The 20,029-nt window shown below is 41.1% G+C and overlaps 1 protein-coding gene across 4 annotated transcripts; it reads left to right on the top strand.

Annotated features, from left to right (window-relative positions):
* Positions 1–5,034: 5,034 nt before the first annotated feature.
* LOC101825959 (membrane-spanning 4-domains subfamily A member 12) lies at positions 5,035–19,806 on the top strand. Of its 4 annotated transcripts, XM_040747341.1 has the most exons (8): positions 5,036–5,153; positions 8,638–8,916; positions 14,728–14,865; positions 15,855–15,911; positions 17,887–18,003; positions 18,641–18,757; positions 18,923–19,049; positions 19,659–19,806. In XM_040747341.1, exons 2-7 carry the CDS (start codon positions 8,644–8,646, stop codon positions 19,028–19,030), a joined length of 810 nt encoding a protein of 269 aa, XP_040603275.1. In that variant the 5' UTR covers positions 5,036–5,153; positions 8,638–8,643; the 3' UTR covers positions 19,031–19,049; positions 19,659–19,806. The 4 variants fall into 4 exon arrangements, with proteins under 4 accessions (XP_040603264.1, XP_040603275.1, XP_040603253.1 ...); XM_040747330.1 differs by having other exon boundaries at positions 5,035–5,157; positions 18,923–19,806; XM_040747319.1 differs by having other exon boundaries at positions 18,923–19,806.
* The last annotated feature ends 223 nt before the right edge of the window (positions 19,807–20,029 follow it).

Below are 20,029 nucleotides of genomic sequence, written 5' to 3' on the forward strand. Positions count from 1 at the left end.
TATTTGGTTCACAGGTCACAATCCATGAGAAAGTTAGGGCAAGAACTCAAAGTGGAAAGCTGCAGGCAAGAACTGAAGCAGTGACCATAAATAAAACATGCTTTCCAGCTCTCTCCCCGGCCCATGGTCAGCTGCCTTTCTCATACGGCTGAGGCCCACCTGCCTAGGGATGGTGCTGCCCATAGTAGGCGGGGCCCTCCAATATCAATTAGCAATCAAGAAAATGCCCCACAAGGCTGGAGAGGGTGGCTCAGTGGTTAAGAACATTAGCTGTTCTTCCAGAGGACATGGTTCAACTCCCAGCACCCACAATGCATTTCAAAACCATCTGTACCTCCAGCCCTAGGGGATCTGATACCCTCTTCTGACCCCCACATACACTCACACACATAATGTATGAACGTACATGCAGACAAAACACCCACACACCTAAAATTAAGAATAAAGAGCCGGGCGCCTTTAATCCCAGCACTCGGGAGGCAGAGGCAGGCGGATCTCTGTGAGTTCGAGGCCAGGCTGGACCGACAGCCTCCAAAACAATACAGAGAAACCCTGTCCCATAAAACCAAAAAAAAAGAAAGGAAGAAAGAAAGGAAGGAAGGAAGAAAGGAAATGCCCAGAGACACAGCCATAAGCCAATCTGATGGTGACAATTCTTCAGCTGACGTTCCCTCTTCCCAGGTGACTCTAGGTTTGTGTCAAAATACCGAAAGAAAAATAAGTGCGTGCTCACAGGCTAGGTGCTTGCTTTTCTGCAGAAATGACTCCAGTCAGACAGCAGCCCAAGAACAAAATGAAAGAAGTACTCATCACATTTGTGAAAGAGGTACTGCTGAGGCTTTGTTCTTCAGAACTTAGTCACGGTAGTTCCCTGAGAAAGTTAACCTCCTGTGACTATCTATAGAAAGTAAATCTGTCTCTGAGCCAGCTCCAACTGCTCCTGGGAACATTAGCCACACGCTGTCTTCACAGGGTGGCAGTGTTCACAGAGCTGATGATAGCGACATGTGTAACTTTTCCAAGCTAGTTAGTGATGTCAGTTTAGTGTGGGAGAAACATTTACTAGAACACAGATTGACCTAAGGGCTGTTTCAGAATTTGGTATGATGTATTATATAACCGTTTGCCAAATCACTTTTCTTTGTATTTTTTACAGACAGGATGTACACGTTTTAAGCCAAAACTTGGTATTTATTGATGTTTGCCACCTGTTTTACAGGCATGTTCCTACACTAGTGATGTGAGATATTAATAAATGATGTTATAAGTCCTGCCTTTTGGGAATTGAGAAGATAATTAAAGAATTAAGAATGGTAACAGCACTTGAAAGACCCTGCTGTGGGATAATCCTTCTGTACTCTATGAATATGTATTACTCTCATTGGTTAATAATAAAGCTGATTTGGCCCATAGCAAGGCAGAATAAGGCCAAGCAGGAAAGCCAAAGTGAAAATACAGAAAGGAAGAAGGGCGGAGCCAGAAGAGGCAAGGCAACCAGAGGAACAGGACGTGATAGAGGGCAGGTAAAGTCACAAACCACATGGCAAATTGAAGATTAATAGAAATGGGCTAGTTTAGGTTGTAAAAGCTAGTTAATATTAAACCTGAGCTATAGGCCAAACATTTGTAATTAATATAAGCTTTTGTGTGATGATTTGGGACTGGGTGGTCTGAACAGAAAAACTCTGCCTCTGTTTACAAGAGCCACTAAAGGGACACACATACTGTGGGGTGCTCCCCTCTGGACCCAGGATTAGGCACATACCACACCCAAACACAGTTTCCAAGCACAAACCAAACACAAAGAGATCTTTTAGTAAGTGAGACAAAGAAACAAGGTGGGTGACTAGCTTTGCAAGTGTTAATTTGAGAGGGAAAAGGACAGTCTGTATTGGGATGAGCTAGGACCTGATGGTAAATTCTGATTGGGTATTTTAATTAGGATAGTCAAAATAATGAATTTTGATTTCTGTACCTTGGTGTTTTGATAGTTTGACCTTGGTGATCAGTCTCAGGAATGTGTCAGGCATAACAAAGTGGTCAAACAAGGGAACAGACCTTGGTGGCTAGCTTTAGGAATGTAATCTAATGGTTTAGCGAGGCAGAGGGACGAGAAAAGGATGAAACCTGACCACATCATGTTTGCCATGCTCAGACCTGTGTTTGCGATGCTTGGGCTTGCTAGAGCCCTTCAGCCCAGCCACAGTACTTGCACAGTAATGGGACCAGGGATGAACAAGAACCATGAAGGAAGGCTCTGCCTGGAGGTGAGTGAGTCTGCCTAACCAGCCGAACGGGCACAGGGGACGTCAGGAGCATCATTCATTGTCCACTTCACTCCCTCACTACCCAGCTGACATGAATCAGACTGACCACATGGGACCCTCTCAGGTCTCTCTCAGGACTCAGCAGCAGTGAGTCCTTTGTCCTCCTACCACAATACTGATCTCTTGGCCCTTTAACTATACCTAAACTTTGAGTAGGACCTTTGACTCAGACTGTCACTTTCTAACGTTCATAACACCAGCAGCTCTCCAGCTTCATGGTGCCTACCTCAGAAAAGTATATACAAATATAAGTTCACAGCCAAGCCCGTAGATCTTACCTCTACCCAGCTCAAATGGCAATCCTGTCTCTACAAATCTCAGAGGCAAAAGGCTCTCAGATTCTGTCTCCTCTTTCTTATATTTCTTTCTCTGCACTGCCATATCCTTCTGTCTCCACCTCCCTAGTGCTGGGATTAAAGGTGTATGATTCCAAATGCTGATATTACCTTTGTGTGAGCTGTTTCTTTTAGGACTGGATCAATTTCGTGTAGTCAGTGTGGCCTTGAACTAACAGAGATCTGTCTACCTCTTAATCCTGAGACCTGGGATTAAAGATGTGTACTACCCCCACCTGGTTCTCTGGCTTCTAGGATTAAAGGTGTATATAAGGGTAGTGATATCCTTTTGTTGTCTTATTGCTCTAGCTAGAACTTCGACTACAATATTGAAGAGATGTGGACAGCCTTGCCTTGTTTCTTATTTTAGTGGAATTTCTTTGAATTTCTCTCCATTTAATTTGATGTTGGCTGTTGGCTTGCTGTATATTGCTTTTATTTTGTTTAGGTATGTTCCTTGTATTCCTTTACCATGAAGGGGTGTTGGATTTTGTCAAAGGCTTTGTCAGCATCTAATGAGATGATCATGTGGGTGTATTTTTTCTTTCAGTTTGTTTGTATGGTGGATTACATTGACAGATTTTTGTATGTTGAACCACCACTGCATCTCTGGGATGAAGCCTACATCACAGTGGATGATTTTTTAATGTGTTCTTGGATTCGGTTTGCCAGTATTTTTGCATCAATGTTCATGAGGGAAATTGGCCTATAATTCTCTTTCTTTGTTGCTTTTTTGTGTGGTTTGGGTATCAGGGTAACTAGCACATCAAAAGAATTTGGCAGTGTTCCTTCTGTTGTGTGGAACAGTTTGAGAAGTATTAGTATTCTCTCTTTTGAAATTCTAGCAGAGTTCTGCACTGAACCAATTTTTTGATAGAGAAGTGTGTTCTGACACTGACACTTTCCTGTTCCTTTCTCCAGCCCCTTTGCTTTCTAACCCTCACCAATGCAGCACCACATCACATTCTAGTGCCCCAATATCCGTCTCTAGGTCTTTTATTTTTCATGCAACATACCAATGTTGGAGATATACCCAAAGGATATTCAATCATATCACAAGGACACTTGCTCAACTATGGTCATAGCAGCATTATTCATAATGGCCAGAACCTGGAACTGTCCTAGATGCCCTTCAACCAAAAAATGGGTTAAAAAATATTATACATTTATACAATGGGGTGTTACTGAGCTGAAAAAAACCAAAACAACAACAACAACAATGGCATCATGAAATTTGCAGGCAAATGGATAGAACTAGAAAAAAAAATCATCCTGAGGGAGGTAACCCTGACCCAGAAAGACAAACATGGTACATACTCACTCATAAGTGTGTATTAGCTGTGAAGTAAAGGATAACCATGTTGTGGATAAGAATCCACAGCCCCAGAGAAGCTAGGTAACAAGGAGAGCTCAAAGAGCAACACATGAATTTCCCTGGGAAGGGGAACTAGAAGAGATATCCTGGGTATACTGGGGGTGGGATGGGGGGTGGGAACATGAGGGTTCAGGTTGGATAGATCAGAGACTGGATGAAGGGGCAGAATAATGAAAGAAATGTCTTGGTGGGGGTGCTGCATTTCAGGGTTAGGTAGAAACCTGGTACCAGGGAAACTCCCAGGAAACCACAAGGATGATCCAGCTAAGACTCCTAGGAACAGTGGAGAGGGTAACTGAACAGACCATCTCCTGTAATCAGATGGTGACTATCCTAATTGTCATCTGAGAGCCTTCATTCAGGGAAGCAGATACAGGTAACCACAGTCAAGCCCTGGACATCCTGTTGAAGAGAGGGAGGAGGGATTGTAAAAGCCAGGGGGGGGTCAAGGTCATGATAGGAGAACCCACAGAGACAGCTGACCTGACCTTATATTGGGAGTGCACAGACTCTGGACCAACAACTAGGGAGCCTGCATAGAATCAACCTAGGTCCTTTGCATGTGTGTGACAGTTGTGTAGCTTGGTCTGTTTGTGGGGCTCCTAGCAGTAGGATCAGGACCCTGGTGATTAAGTTGGCTTTTGGCAACCTATACCCCATGCTGGGTTGCCTCTCCCAGCCTTGATGCAGGGGGAAGAACTTTGTGTATCATGCTTTGTTAACACCTATGAGAGGCCTGCCCCTTTTTAAGACAGAGGAGTGGATGGGAGAAGGCAGGAAGAGAGGAGGGAGAGGAAACTGAGGTGGGGACGTAAAATAAATGAAAAAAAATTTCATGTAATATTCAAAAGAACAGAACACACTTCCCAGCATAAATGAGAGGAAAGTGAAAACCACAGTGCATTCCCAAATTTACAATAATTAATTGAGTAATAAAAGGACTTTGGAATTGTATAACAATGGGATTGGCTACTTAGAAGCAAGGAAGTAAAGGTACTTATAAACTCCAGATAAATATCTGAGACCAGAACAGATCTTGGAGCTGAGAAAGAGAAAACCCAGAGGTGTGGGGGAGACTGCAGAAATCCACTGAAGCCACTCTGCCTTCCTCTCTTGGTGGGTACGAAAGGGGGCTGGGATGTTTGGGTGGGTTCACTGACTCATTTTATTCTCTGGGTTGGAGAGAGGAAGCCAGTGTTTGAATCTGTATTGAGACAGTTGATAAACGAGGGAAAGAGAAACTCATCAATGAAGACAATCACTATGAAGCAAGTAAAAGGCACTTCAAGTATATCTATACACACATGCATATACATAAATCTAATGCTAAGAACAGTGTGTGCAGATGAATGAAAGCCCATGAATAGTAACCAATAAGTAAGAATCCCGTATGATTACCACGGGATCACACGGAACAACAGAGACACGGAAGCACTTGGTTTCTGAATATGAGTCATTAAAGATGCTTCTTTCTGGAAAATGAGGGAGGGGGTCATGCTTCCCTGGGTCAGCCATTTTTATATTTTCTGAAAGATAATGCCTTTAGATGTGTGTGCTGCATGATTATGTGAAAATGTTTGAGTCCCTCTGTTGTTTATTATTATACTATAATATATTCTAAATAATAGTTATCATCTCATTCTGTTCATAGAAAAAAAGTGATAGAAATTAAAATAGTATTTCCCATCTTTATTTGAATTAGCATATAAGCTAGTTTTTCTCTTATTGTTGAAGTTTCTATGCTTTAAAGTTCATCAAAACTTTGTTGTTTTTTATGATTTTATATGCTTAAAATGGTTGTAGTAGTTCTCTCTCTCTCTTTTAGAAAAAGGACAACTCATGATATAATAACTTATCAATTGTTAAGTGGAAAAAAAGAACTAACTCTATTAAAAACAAAAACAAAAACAAAAAAACCCCGACTCAGGACTGAACTCACTGACTTTCCTTTATATGGGTCCTCATTTTGGTTGAATAATCCGTTAATCTGTCTTCCTGGCATCACTTTCACATCTACATACTGAGTCATTTTGGTGTGAACCAAAAAGTGCAGAACTGGGTCACTTCCTCAGCCTGATCTGGCACAGACACCCCCTGGGCTGGCCAGCTTAGGTTTTATAGAGTCAGATATTAGTAGTCTGCGCTCTACATGCAGAAACTAGGTAGCAGATAGAAAATCAGAAACTGATGGTAAATAAAAATCTTGAAACTTTCCTAATGAATTTATCAGAGGCAAAAATATGCAATGATGAGCAGCAAAGACAATAATAGTCTCTCTGTGTGTGCATTTATCTGTCTCTGTCTATTTATCTCTAGCTCTGTCTCTTTCTCCCTCGGCCTCTCTCATAGGGCAATCATTTCATTGTATACATTTTTTAAGCCCAGGAAAATTCTTGTCCTGACTCATTACTATACCCCAGCTCCTCTATCCTTGCTCTTGGCATTGATCCTTTGAAGTTCAATCCTTTTTACCAAATGGACTCACATCCTCTACTTGAAATTGGGTTCTAATAACACAATAGTCGCTGCTGCTCATCAAGTTCTTGGTCTATGCTGGGAATATCAAATTTATTTTTTAAATTTCATTTTACATTCCAACCAAAGTTCTCCCTCTCACCCCTTCACCTCTCTCACAGATCATCCACTCCTCCATGGGGAGTCGACAACGTCTGGCACATTAAGTTGGGGCAGGACAAAGCCCCTCCTCACTGTGTTAAGGCTGAGCACGGCATCCCATCATAAGGAATGGGCTCCAACAAGCTAGCTCATGCACTGAGGATAGATTCTGGTCCTACTACCAAGAGCCCTTCAGATAGCCCAGCCTTCACAACTCTTTCTCATATATGGAGGGTCTAGTTCGGTCCCACGGAGGCTCCATAGCTTCCAGTCTAGAGTTCATGAGTTCTCTCAAGCTTGGTTCATCTTTCTCTGCAGATTTCTGCATCATGATCTTGACCTCACTTGCTCTTAAAACAGCTTTATGAAAATTGTCATTATTCAAACTTTGTAACCATTTTTTTCATATTTTTATTTAACTTTTTACACATGTCACTCTCAGTTCCCTCTCTCTCCCCTCCTCCCCCACATCCCAACCTCCCAACCCCTCACCCCCCACTTTATCCCCCCTCTGCTCCCCAGGGAGGGCAAGGGCTTCCATGAGGGATTTTCAGAGTCTGTCACATCATCCTTGGAAGGGCCTAGGTTCTTCCCCATGTGTCCAGGCTGAGAGAGCATCCCTCCATGTGGTATGGGTTCCCAGAGTCCATCTGTATGTCAGGAATAAATACTGCTCTATTCTCCAAGGTCCCACAGATTGCCAAGGCCTCCTCTCTGTCACCCATTTAAATGGCAACATTAGCTGTTTTACAGCTTAGATGCAGGAACAAATGGAGATTTAATTGAGAAAGCTGCTCAAGGAACCACAGTTTAGTAATGTATTAGGTTAGAGACTAAAAGATCTGGAATAGTATTTAGTCTCAGAACCTGTATCTACAAATGCATGGTTCCTGTATGTCATGAGGAATCACTCCTCATAGCCCTAGAGGAAAGTATTCTTTTGTTGTTTTTAGCACTGTGTTGTGGATAAATAACAACAAAGAAAGTTCAACAAACTTACTAGTCACATAACTAGCGTCAAACAGAATTCTAACCCCAAGCTGATGCTTGTAATTGAACACAGTACACACCTTCTGTGGTATTTAATGCATGTTATCCTAAAGAGGTCATTTGAAGCCTGCTGAAGAGAGGCCTTACTATCTTACACTAATTTATTATAGCAACAGATAGAAAACTACATTGATGTCAATAATGCAACTTGACAGTAAGGAAGGTGGTCCCAGATTAAAATTATTTGTTAGGGGAAGTCACTAGCTCACATATGGCCACTGATGTTAGTCTCCTTAATGTTATTTATATAAACTTGTCTTGAGGGCTTTTATTCATTCAGCATCTCAGTAAACCTCCAAGACTAAATGTGAACAAAATCACTAGTAATCCTTAAAGAAAGAAGAAAACTGCATACCAAAAACTCTGTGTTTAGTGTCTTTGGGTTCATTTTTGAGATCTTCTCTGCAAACCATCTTCTTGTTTTCACAGATGTCAAATAGCCCTGGAGAAGGGATGTCTTCCCTCTTTGTCTAAAGTATGAATTATACAAGCAACCTATTGGTGCATAAAACTACTGGCATTGTAATAAGGGCACTTACTCAAACGATGTGTTCAGAGTCCTGGTATTTCCGTCCTCCCTGACTTCTGTTGCCCTTCAGAAGCAATGAACTCAGGAAAACGCACATGCAAACATGTCTGTATGTGTGCGCACGTGCGCGAGCACACACACACACGTACATGAACACATTGCAAAGCTAAATACAAAGAACTGAAAACTAAATATATTACCATCATCCCCTCCTTCACTTCTTTTGAGCCCCAGGATATATGAGACTCCAAGGTCAAATAAGAATCATATTTGTATTGCTTGTCACTACAATATCTGCTCACTTGCTCTCTCTTCCACTTGCATAGAACACTGACACTTGATAAGATGTCCTTTAATTTCTTACCTTGGTAAATGTGTTACTTTTGTATGTTTTCCATTGTTTAGGACATAATGATGTCTTCCTGGACAACCACCTACCCTGGAATGCATGTCACCATTCCTAATCCTTGCCCACCAACACATTCCAAGGCTCTTCATCATCAGCAACCTCTGGATTTTTTAAACGTAGGAAGCCAAGTACAGACTGAGCAACATTCCTTCATTACATCTCCAGGAATCTTCACTACCAATCAGCTGGGTCTAGAAAATGTGCCAATGGCACATTCAGGTCCAGGAACAACAGCAACCAAAACCAACTTTAAAGATGCAACAATAGCTCTTGGGGTGAGTCTATTTGCCACTAGAATTTTAATGTTGTAATTGCAAGGTTTCCATGCAATGGTCAGTTACAATAGTATATTGTCCAATGAGCAAAAATATTTGAGGATTATTCTGATAACTGTGTCTTTTCAGAAAGAAATGATTCAGTCATGAATCTAAAAGTTGACATAAGACTCTCCCTAGCAGGAAGACACAGTAAAATGGTGAAGTGACAGAAGCCCAACTGCTTCTTGCTTGAACTCACTGCTGTGAAAGTCTTTCTAGACAACCTCACCTCTGTCTTTGGATTGGTTATAAATGTATATTCCTATAAAGATGAATCATCTTTAAAGAGATCATCAAAAACTGTTTTAAAGAGAAATGTTACATCTTTGTTGCTTTCCTTCCCAGAAGTTGACTTGAACTGGACACCCACGATCTTGTTTCTACAATCATTGTAAAGCAAGTCTGTCTTGGAGTAAAGACTCCTCATGCTTAGACAGAAGTGACCATCATTTGATAAGTTTTCCCCATACCTCTTCACACGCTCCCACCAATGTGTCATGTTTCTTCCTGTGTACAACTCCAAAATCTCTGCTACGGGAGTCAGTAGACAATAGGTGCCCACTATGTATCAGAATTCTTCAGCCATCTTACCAGCTAGTGCTTTTGGTAGTTTAGTCAAGTTATGGTGTTTCAGGTAAGTAAAAATGAACAGTACCCCACCCTCCACTCCAGCAGCCAATCTACAGTGGGAAAGTGGCTCCTTGGATCATCCCCTACCAAGTGGAGAGTGTTCCCTGAAAACTCATAGCTCACAAAGCCAACCCACACAGCTGCTGAAAATATCTGAGAGTACAAGGCAGCACAGTCTCTACCTTCAGAGGACCTATGGCCTAGTCAGAGAAATCGGGCTGTACACATAACAAGGCTGCAATCTAGATAGCCCAGACAGAAATCTTGTGTTTTCTCTCATATGCACATCCTATCTTTTACTTTTTGTAGGGAGGAGGAGGTGTGGTGTGAGTGTGAATACGACTATGAAACTAGAAAGGAAATCACAAAAAGATAAAAAAGAGATGCTGAGGAAAGGGGATGGGCAACAGGACACATATAAACAGAAGGGAGGCTTCTGGGAGTCAAAGGATATAAGGAGGTGCAAAGAAATAGATGAGATGAAAGGAGACAGATCAATAATTTCATTTGAAAATTCCAGAATGAATCCTGGTACTTTATATGCTAACTTAAAAATTAAGCAAGTAATATACAGAGTTAAGAGGGAAAAGAAGCAGACAGTGAATGGGTAGACACTTGAAGTTGATCAAGATGGGCATTCCAAATGCGTAAGTTCAGAGTTAGCCACACAGATATCAGGACAAGAAAAAATGACCAGTGTAAAGTCTTCAGATGAAAAATGCATGTGACGTATTTGATGAACAGAAGGAGGCCAATAAAGAAGAGCAAAGTATGCAAAGGAAGGAGTAGCAGGAAGGAGGCCAGAGGCGAGGTAGCAGGCACACCTGGTGGAACACGTGGCACAGACAGCTTTGACTTTTACTGTGTGGAACAAGGATCCATTTGGAGCATTCTTCCTGATGGAAAAAATATGCAATCAAAATATATTTAAAGAAAAATGAAGTTCTGTTTTAAAGCACACACACAGAGAGAGAGAGAGAGAGAGAGAGAGAGAGAGAGAGAGAGAGAGAGAGAGAGTGTTGGCAGAAGCTGAGGCACTCTCCATGAAGACTGTGAAGCTATAACCCAACTTATCACAATACTTCAGGGACCACAGATGGAGGGGATAGAATACCTGGTCCCCTCCACTCAAAAGCACTGTGATGGTTAGCTGTAACTGTCAACTTGGTACAAGCTAGAATCACCTGAGAAGAGAGACTCAAGGAAGGGTTGCCCAGTGGATATGTCTTTGAGGCTTTGTCTTAATTAAGTTCACTGATATGGGAGAACCCACATCACCATGGGCAACACCATTCCCTAGGCAGGGAGACCTGGAATGTCTAAGAGTGGAGAAATCAGTCTGAGTATGAGCAAGCAAGCAGGTTTGCATACATTTCTATCTTGTGTGATATGATTAGCTCTTTGAAGTTTCTACCTTGATTTCTCTACTACAACCAGGAATTGTGAGCTGAAAATAAACCCTTTACCCTAAGTTACTTTTTGCCTATTATATTTTATCACACCAACACAAATCAAACTGGGAAAGAAATCAACTGAGACAATTACCAAAAACATAGAACAAGTTGAATGTCCAAGTGGTTAAGGCTATGGGCAATTTTAATCAGTGAAGTGTAGTGCCAAGGCTATATGGGCAGAAAGAGCGATCAATAGAAATTAAAGTTGTAACTGCTCCTCATCAAGATGACAGCAAGGATGGGAAATCTGTACCCTGATTGTGCTCTTGGAGAACAACTTGTAGAAACAAATCTGAAGTCAGATGCAGGAGTTTCCAGTCTGAGATGTAGCATTGGATAAAATGTGTCATCAGCTTTCAGAGGCTGTATCTAAAGGATGATGTAGGTATGTGAATGTGTAAGAATACTTATTCAGAGGGATGGCTCATGGTTTTTACAAGTCTCAATTAATTTCAACAATATGTTATTGTTTTAGCATATTTATGAAATTGTTATTTTTCTTTTAATTCAATTTAATTTTATTTAGTATCTATTCAATTAGGAAGTAAACACAGAAGTTTCTGTGGCTGTAATCTTCCTGGGTAGATAAGATACAAGCATAAACTTGAGAAGAAATGACTGGATATGTTGTTGAGCTTTAGACCAACATAGCAACTGTTGAAATCCATGTTTACTCTACAAAGAAAATGATGATAAGAGTTACAAAGAAGTAAAAGGTTTATCCCTTATCATTGGTAAAACACCTCTTACCTAGAATGATAACAGGTTCACACCAGCATTTTAAAAGCAAACAGTACAATGACTAGAAGGATGGTTCTGGGGTTAAGAGCACTGTCTACTCTTGCAGGGGACCTCCATTCCATTCCTAGCACCTATTTGATGGCTCATAGCTGTTGCAACTCCAGTTCCAGGGGATCTGACCCCTCTCTTCAGGCATCCTTAAGCACCACCAGGCACACAATTGGGTGCACAGACATGTATACAAGCAAAACATTCAGACACAGAAAACAAAATAGTAATTTTTAAAATTACAAGCTATGAAAGAGTAAAAAAGCAAATACTGTAATAAGTTTTATATCTTAAAATGCAAAAAGAGTTTACAAATAAAAAGTCCATTTTACTGTATAAAAACCAAGGCAACTCAGAATAGGTGGGACCATTGAGCCTGAAAGGACAGATTGCAAATGAGTTTTGGAGTTAGTCTGCTACTATGTATTCTGGACATCTACCTCTTCATAAATGTCTACCTTGAACACTTGATTTCTTATGACTTTGTGTCTCCACCTAGCTGTTGGTAGAGTGACATGCAAGATGTTTAGAGCACTGTTGGGCATATGATTAATACTCTAGGAGTGACTTATCTCCATTGATTCTTTTTCTTGTGACAAGCATTGTCTGGGCAGGGAACTGTGCTACTTCTGCAAGACAGTCACTGTCACCCCAGTCACAACATTCTTTACAAACTAATAGACTCACAGGGGACACTAGGGATACTAGGAGATGCTTAGTAATCATACTTCTCTGTAGAACTTTAAGAAATCAAACAAGGCTTTTAGAAAATATTTATTAAGTGTGTGTGTGTGTGTGTGTGTGTGTGTGTGTGTGTGTGTGTGTGTGTGTACTCTCCAATGTGCAAGCACATACACAGAGGTCAGAGGGCAAGACTCAGTACTTTCCAACATATGGGGTCTAGGTATTATACTCTGGTTATCAGACTGACAACAAATGTCCTTATACACTGAGCTATCTCACTAACCCTTCAAACAGGGTTTTTAATTAATTAATTAATTAATTAATTAATCAATGTCCATACCAGACACAGTTTCACCTCCCTCCTTTCCTCCCAGTCCCTCTCCCCAACATCCATGCCCATCCACACCTCTCCTTTCTCTTCAGAAAAGGGCAGGCCTCCCATGTATATTAGTTAGTCATGGACTATCAAATTGCAGTAAGACTAGGCATCTCCTCTCCTACTAAGGCAAACCAATAGGAAGAAAGGGTTCCAAAAGCAGGTAACAGAGTCAGAGACAGCGCCTGCTCTCACTGTTAAAAATCCTGCAAGAAGACCAAGCTACACAACTGTAACATATGTACAGAGGGCCTATGTTAGCCCCATGCAAGCTCTCTTGCTGACAGTTCAGGCTCTGTTCAGCTCAGTCCCAACAAGCCCAGGTTAGTAGATTCTGTGGTTTTTTTGTCCTTGGCACTCTGAATCTCACAATACTTTCTCCCCTTCTTCCACATGATTCCCTGAGGTCTACCTAACGTTTGGCTGTGTCTCTCTACATCTGTTTCCATTTGTTGCTAGGTGAAGCTTCTCTGATGGCAATTGGACTAGGCAACAATCTATGAGTGTAGAAGAATATCATTGGGAATAATTGCATTGACTATTTTTTGCCAGTAATGTTTGATTCTATTCTAGGCTCTGGGCCATCCAGCTTCTAGGTCCTGGCCCTCCAGGCAGTGTCAGGGGTGGGCTCCCTTTCATGGTATTGGTCTCAAGCTGGACTAGCCATTGGTTAGCCAGTCCCATAATTTTTACACCACCTTTACCCCAGTATATCTTGTAGGCAGGGCAAATTGTAGGTCAAAGGCTATGTGGGTGGGTTGGGGTCCCAATGCCTCCATTGAAAGTCTTGCCTGGTTATAGGAGATGGCCATTCAGTCTCTGTATCCTCTATTGCTATAAGTCTTAGCTAGGGTCACCCTCATAGATCCTGGGAGTTTCCATTGGATTTGGTATCTAGCTAATCCTAGAGATGTCCCTGGTCCAGTTGTCTTTACCAGTACTCTCTCCCTCCATCCTCTCCCCACCTGATCCCTCCTGTCCCCACCCCACCCCCATTCACACACCATCCCCCATCCATCTGTGATGTCTATCCTATTCTCCCTTCACTGTGAGATTCATATGTCCTCTCTTGAGCCCTCCTTGTTACTTAGCTTCTTTGGATCCATAGATTGTAGCATGATTATCCTTTACAGCTAATATCTACCTATAAGTGAGTACAGACCAGGCTTATCTTTCTGGGTCTGGATTACCTTACTTGGGATGATCTTTTCTATTTCTATCCATTTGCCAGCAAATTTCAGGATATCATTGTTTAAACGGCTAAGTGATAGTCCATTGTATAAATGCATCACATTTTCTTTATCTGCTCTTTTTTTGATGGACATCTAGGTTGTTTCCAGTTTCTGACTATTACAAATAATGCTGTTATGAACATAGTTGAGCAGGTATCCCTGTAGTTTGGCAGAGTGTCCTTTGAGTATATGCCCAGGAATTGTATAGCTGGGTCTTGAAACCAATTCTCAGTTTTCTAAGAAACTGCCATATTGATTTTCAAAGAGACTATTCAAGTTTGCACTTCCACTAGCAATAAAAGAGTGTTCCTCTTACTCCATATCCTCACCAGCATGAGCTGTCACTTGCACTTTTGACATTAGCCATTCTGACAAGTGTAAGATGGAATCTCAGAGTCATTTTTTCCATTTCCCTGGTAACTAAGGATGTCAAACAAGGGTTTTAGCTGAGGTCCCTCCTACCCAGCTGTCTCAGTATATATCAAAGTATTCAGTGTTTGGGTGAATTCTCAAGAATCCTGGCAAGGTGAACAGTAAATAAACAGGAGTTTCGGGGGCTAGGCATAAAAAATCATTTTAAATAACTCTTTATTTTCCTTTTCAGGCAGTCCATATCATAATTGGATTGGTGCACATTGGCTTTGGAGTTGTTCTTGGGTTGCTGAGTACCCATTACTACATGTCTTGGGCATTTTACTCTATTGCTTTTATTGGTGGATATCCATTCTGGGGTGGAGTCTCTGTGAGTAGTTTGCTGGAACACCTCTTCCTGTACAGTGTGGGTGTCGCCATCTGTTCACAGCTCAGTTCTTGATGAATGATGTGTCTAAGGGCTAGAGAGCTTCCAGAAATACTAGCTCTGGTTGAGCAAAAGAAAGGATTTCATATGTCCATAACACAAAGATGGAGGCTCTCTCAGCCTGGACTCTTAGGGGAGTGCCTGGACCCTGCCCTGAGTGAAATGACAGACTCTAGGTATCCCCTATGTGGAAGGAAGTGGTGATAGGGTGGGAGGCTGGGAGGGGAAGGTATGGGAGGTGGGGAGGGAGAGAGAACTGGGATTGACATGTGAAATAAGCTATTTAAAATTAAAATAATAAAATAAAAAAGAAGGAAAAAAAGAAAGGAAGGCCTGTCACTCCCCACGTCAGACAGGTTAAACTCACTCTGAATGCAAGCAAAGATCAGGAACCAATGTGTTGGATGGAGAGTTGTGATAGGAATGATCTCAAACATGACAAAAAATAGGCCAGTGACAAGATGGGGTTGAGGACAAGATAAGGTTGTGCAGGAGACACAATTATTCTAACAAATTCAGAGTCATCTGTGGCAGATGTTCTATATATGCAAGAAAATGAGGGTATGAAATCAGAGATGTGTTCCCAAAAGTTAATCTTAAAAAAACAGAGTGTCGGCCTTAATGCATAGGAGAGATGCATGGTCCTTCCCCAACTTAATATGCCAAACTTTCTTGACTCCTCATGGGAGCCCTTCCCATGAGGAGGAGTAGACAGGGGGTAGACTGGGAGGGGAAGTGAGTGGGTGGGAGGAGGGGTGGGAGGGAGAACTGTGGTTTGAATGTAAAATGCAATTAAAAAGAAATAAATTATAAAAAACTGAACTGTATGTGAGGGAAACAATACACACATAGCTAGAGCAACCTCTTGTAGAAGGAGATAGTTCCAGGCACAGAATAGAACCTACCATTCACAAATTTGTCCGTTTCTATAGTTCATTGCTTCTGGCTCACTCTCCATATCAGCATTCAAGAAATTCACTCCCTGTCTGGTAAGTCAGAAAACTTATTTCTACTTTTTAAATTCCTTTAAAGACTGGTTTGATCTACTAGCAAGGAAAATTTGAGATGGCAGTTTCAAAGAGTGGAGATGGAAGCTCATTCTCAAACTACCTGCCAGTGGCCAGGTAATGCCTGGACTGGCACTGGGTAGGGGTGCACTGAGTTTGCCACTGAGAAAGGCAGAGCACCACATCCAGGTTCTTGAAAGCACAAGAGTGGGAATTAGTATAAATGTTGCTTAAGCTTTAACCCGATGTCCCCCTGGTACTGTTGGGTCATGCAGCATTCAAGTAAAGTAAGACATCAATAGCAAAGTCCCGGTGTTCGCTGCCATTTCTCAACCCTATCTTGTACTTTCACTTTTCACTAGTGTGTAATCTTTAGTCTTATTCAGATTGTGCCTGTTGTCCGTTCTTTAAGCTGCCATTGAAAAGAATCTAGTTCAGAGGCTAAGAAGAGCACACAGAAATGTCCACAGAGATGGGGGGAATCAATTCTCTCAAGCCACAGCAATTTCCTGGTTTAATGACAAACCAGGAGAACGACATTTTTCCCCTAAACCTAGAGCAGATGTGGTTTTAAGATTGTATGAAGCTATATACCAGAACAAAGGAGGAGGAGATGGGAATGTGGAATCACTTTGTTTCTGTGCTCCAGATGAATAGTGGATTAAGCTAGTGTTAGAATTAGACTCGCTCTGGTTAGTTGCATCTACTATAACCCAAAAACAAAACAGAGCATTCTTCTCTGTATAGGTCTAACCCCCCAAAGTTTGTGTAGAAAAAGACTCTGTCTTTTGGGATGGTGCAACTAGATAGGAATGAATCATAACGATGGCTGTAAGAGTTAAAAGTGATATTATTTTAAATATAGAACAAAGCACCTATCAGATAATAATGCTCATTAAAAGTTTGTTCTTCTGGTTGGAGAGATGACTCAGCAGTTAAGATCACTGACTTGACCACTTCTCTAGAGGACCTGGGTTTCATTCCCAGAATTTACCCATAATCTCTGTAACTCCGGGACCAGGGGATATGATGGTCTCTCCTTGTGCACTGCATGCTCATAGTACATAGATATACATACAGGCAAAACACGTACAATTTTTTTCTTTGGTTTTTCAAGACAGGGTTTCTCTGTGGCTTTGGAGGCTGTCCTAGAACTAGCTCTTGTAGACCAGTTTGGTCTCAAACTCACAGAGATCCACCTGCCTCTGCCTCCCAAGTGCTGGGATTAAAGGTGTGCACCATCACACCCAGCTGTTTTTTAATTTTAACTTTAAATTTTTTCATACAGTATATTAAGTATATTCTCTCCCTTCCCCTGACATTCCTACCCACCCAACTTCAAGTTTTTTTCTCCTTCGCAAAAAAAGAAAAGGAAGGGAAGGGAAGGGAGGGAGTGAGGGAGGCAGGAAGGGAGGGAGGAAGGAAAGAGAGAAAAAAACAAAGAAAAATAACAATTCTTCCCCATAGATCCCTGACCCCTGAGAGGAGGGTTTTGGTGAAGACATCTCATGAGACTTGAGTGCTCCAAAGTCTCTCACTTTCTTCACACTGTCCGGTTGTGGATCTCACAAAGTAGGGCTGTTACTGTGAACAAAGCTTGTATATAAATGTGGTAAATGAGCTTCTGCTTCAAATTATGTGATTTATTATATTCTTTTGTTTGCAATATTTACAGCTTTTTGGAGGAAACTGTTACCTAGAATATAGAGTAATTTTCACAACTACTTAGAAGGGCAAAAGAAAGACATTATGTCAGTTTCAAATGTTGTTTTATGCTAGGGTCATAGCTCAGTGGTAGAGCACCTGCCTAGGCTGCATCAGACCTTGAGTTCAACCCTCAGTGCGATCAAAACTAAAATAAGATGTCAAAGATAAGAATCATTAACTTGGATAAACTCCAACTCCCTCTAAATTCATTTATCTTCTACATAGTTACTCTTCTTATTGCCTCCAACAGGTAAAAAGCACCCTAATAATGAACATTATTAGTGCTATCTTTGCTTTTGCTGGAGTGATTCTGTTGGTGGCTGATCTGAACATCAATGGCTACCATTATCAAAACTACTGGATGGTAGTGAGTATCCCGCCATAGACTGTTCTCTCCTCACTGCCACAGAATATCTATTGTTGTTTCCTATTTATTATGCAGCAGTTCTGTTGAGAAAATTCTATTTCTAGCCCTACTCCTAGGAATGTGATTGCTAAGATACAAAGTGAGAAAATTACATTTGCACATAGGTGAAGTCATAAAGACCACCCTGTGGCCATCACATGAGCAATGGATAGAGCTTGGCCCCTCCAAAATATACTCAGAATTTCTTTCTCAGCACTTTAAAATTCTGCATAAATAAGGTATCAAAGTTTTAAGTGGCTTTTTTAAAGAATGAAAACAGAGGCAGACTGTCAGCTCAGGTGCAATCAATTCCCTTTGGTTATTTCTTTATTGTCACCAAATGCATATTTTGAGAAAAACAGATTAATTTTGATTTTTCTTTAAGACTTTTCCTTTGGCAAGTAGACTATTTAGGAATATTATAAAATAAGTGTGTGGCTTTTTTTCTTTGCAACGATCTCCTTGCTGTTATGAAAAATATCACTCACAGAGTAGGTTGAACATGAGTGAGATAGCACTTATGGTGAGTCTGGACATTCCTGAAATCTACATGAGACCCTCCTGTTCAGCCTAACATTCCACATATTTATGATTTCAGCTTTCTGGGAGAGGAATTGCGGGTGCACTGGCAATACTTTCAGTATTGGAGTTCGGCGTAGCATGTGCCATGACCCACTTTGCCAACCAAACAATGCTCCATGGACAAGGTAACAGGGTGAGTTGAGTCTCTTATTTGTAAAAGTAACCCGAACAGATGCTACAGAAACACAGGCTGAGTGTGGGTTGACTACAGAGCTCTCTGCACTCCACTCTGCTGGGACAGGGGAGAGTGAATGGACAGTGCTAACAACACTGCTTGTGTTTTTCTTTTCCTTTCTAGACTGTCCCGACTGCTCCAACGATGTATGTGGCCAATCCCTTGATGCAAGAGTCTTTCCCAGACCCTCCAATATATGATAACATCCCAGCTTATGCTCCTAGACAATAACAGGCATGAAGAATCGCTGGTACAGTTTCATACAGTAAATCTTCTCTGTAAAGAAAAATTCTTATGAAGCTGGTTTTTGCTGCCCACAGTGTCTGCAATTCAATTAGTGCCTGTATTTGGAATTTGTTTAAGGCTAACAGTCACCGGGTCTTCAACGAGGGCCTCTTTTTGCTTACTATTACTGCATCTGTTGAAGGGAAAGGACAAGAAAACTAACCCTGCAATGCTCTTAGCATTAGAAACCTTCTATTCATGTTATCTTTTCCGCAATGAAATGTCATGGGGAACATAAGCCTCTTTTGGTATCTTTCTGACAGACACTATTGAGACTGATATTTCTTAGTTGGAAGTTTACATAGTGTCCAGTCACTGGAGTTCCTTAGTTATCTTCCCATGTTCTGTTCAGAAACCACAGATCCAGTGTTGCCTGAGGAAGGGCACATTATTTTACACATCAATATTGTCACCAACCAGATGACTGGCATTTATATTTTTATTTTATAAATTACTATATATATTAATATATATAATATATTAGATATCATTATGGAATTTTGAAGAGTTTGTTCTTAATTATCTTTAATTAAAATGTAATTACATCACTTTCTTTTGCCTTTCTTCCCTACAGCCCCTCCCAAGTTCCCTCCCTCCAACTTTTTCCACGTCTCCACACTCTCAAATTGGTAGACTCTTTTTTATTATTGTTGTTATATGACATGTATGTATGTAATTATATATGTATGCACAAATGCATAAATATAATTGGTTTAGTCTGTTTTGGTTGTTCATGTGTGTATGGTTTAAAAGCTGACCACTTTGTATGGATAACCAATTGGGGGTTCATCCATGAAAAAAAGCTGATTCTCACTCTCTAAGCAGTCATTAGTTCCCTGTAATTCTGTGTCTAGGAGTTGGAGCCCATGAGATCTCCTCCTTCCACATTAGCATGCTAGTTGATACTGCTACTGCTCCAGTCCTGTTTATGTAGCCATAGTACCA

This window comes from Mesocricetus auratus, unplaced genomic scaffold, assembly GCF_017639785.1.
Source record: "Mesocricetus auratus isolate SY011 unplaced genomic scaffold, BCM_Maur_2.0 Super-Scaffold_4256, whole genome shotgun sequence".
Classification (NCBI taxonomy): Eukaryota; Metazoa; Chordata; class Mammalia; order Rodentia; family Cricetidae; genus Mesocricetus; species Mesocricetus auratus.

Bases quoted from the DNA above. Each gene is read 5' to 3' on its own strand.
- LOC101825959 (XM_040747330.1), top strand. From the start codon at position 8,644: ATGATGTCTTCCTGGACAACCACCTACCCTGGAATGCATGTCACCATT. The intron at 8,917-14,727 runs GTGAGTCTATTT...TTTCCTTTTCAG, and splicing joins ATGCAACAATAGCTCTTGGG to GCAGTCCATATCATAATTGG. The intron at 18,758-18,922 runs GTGAGTTGAGTC...TTTCCTTTCTAG, and splicing joins TCCATGGACAAGGTAACAGG to ACTGTCCCGACTGCTCCAAC.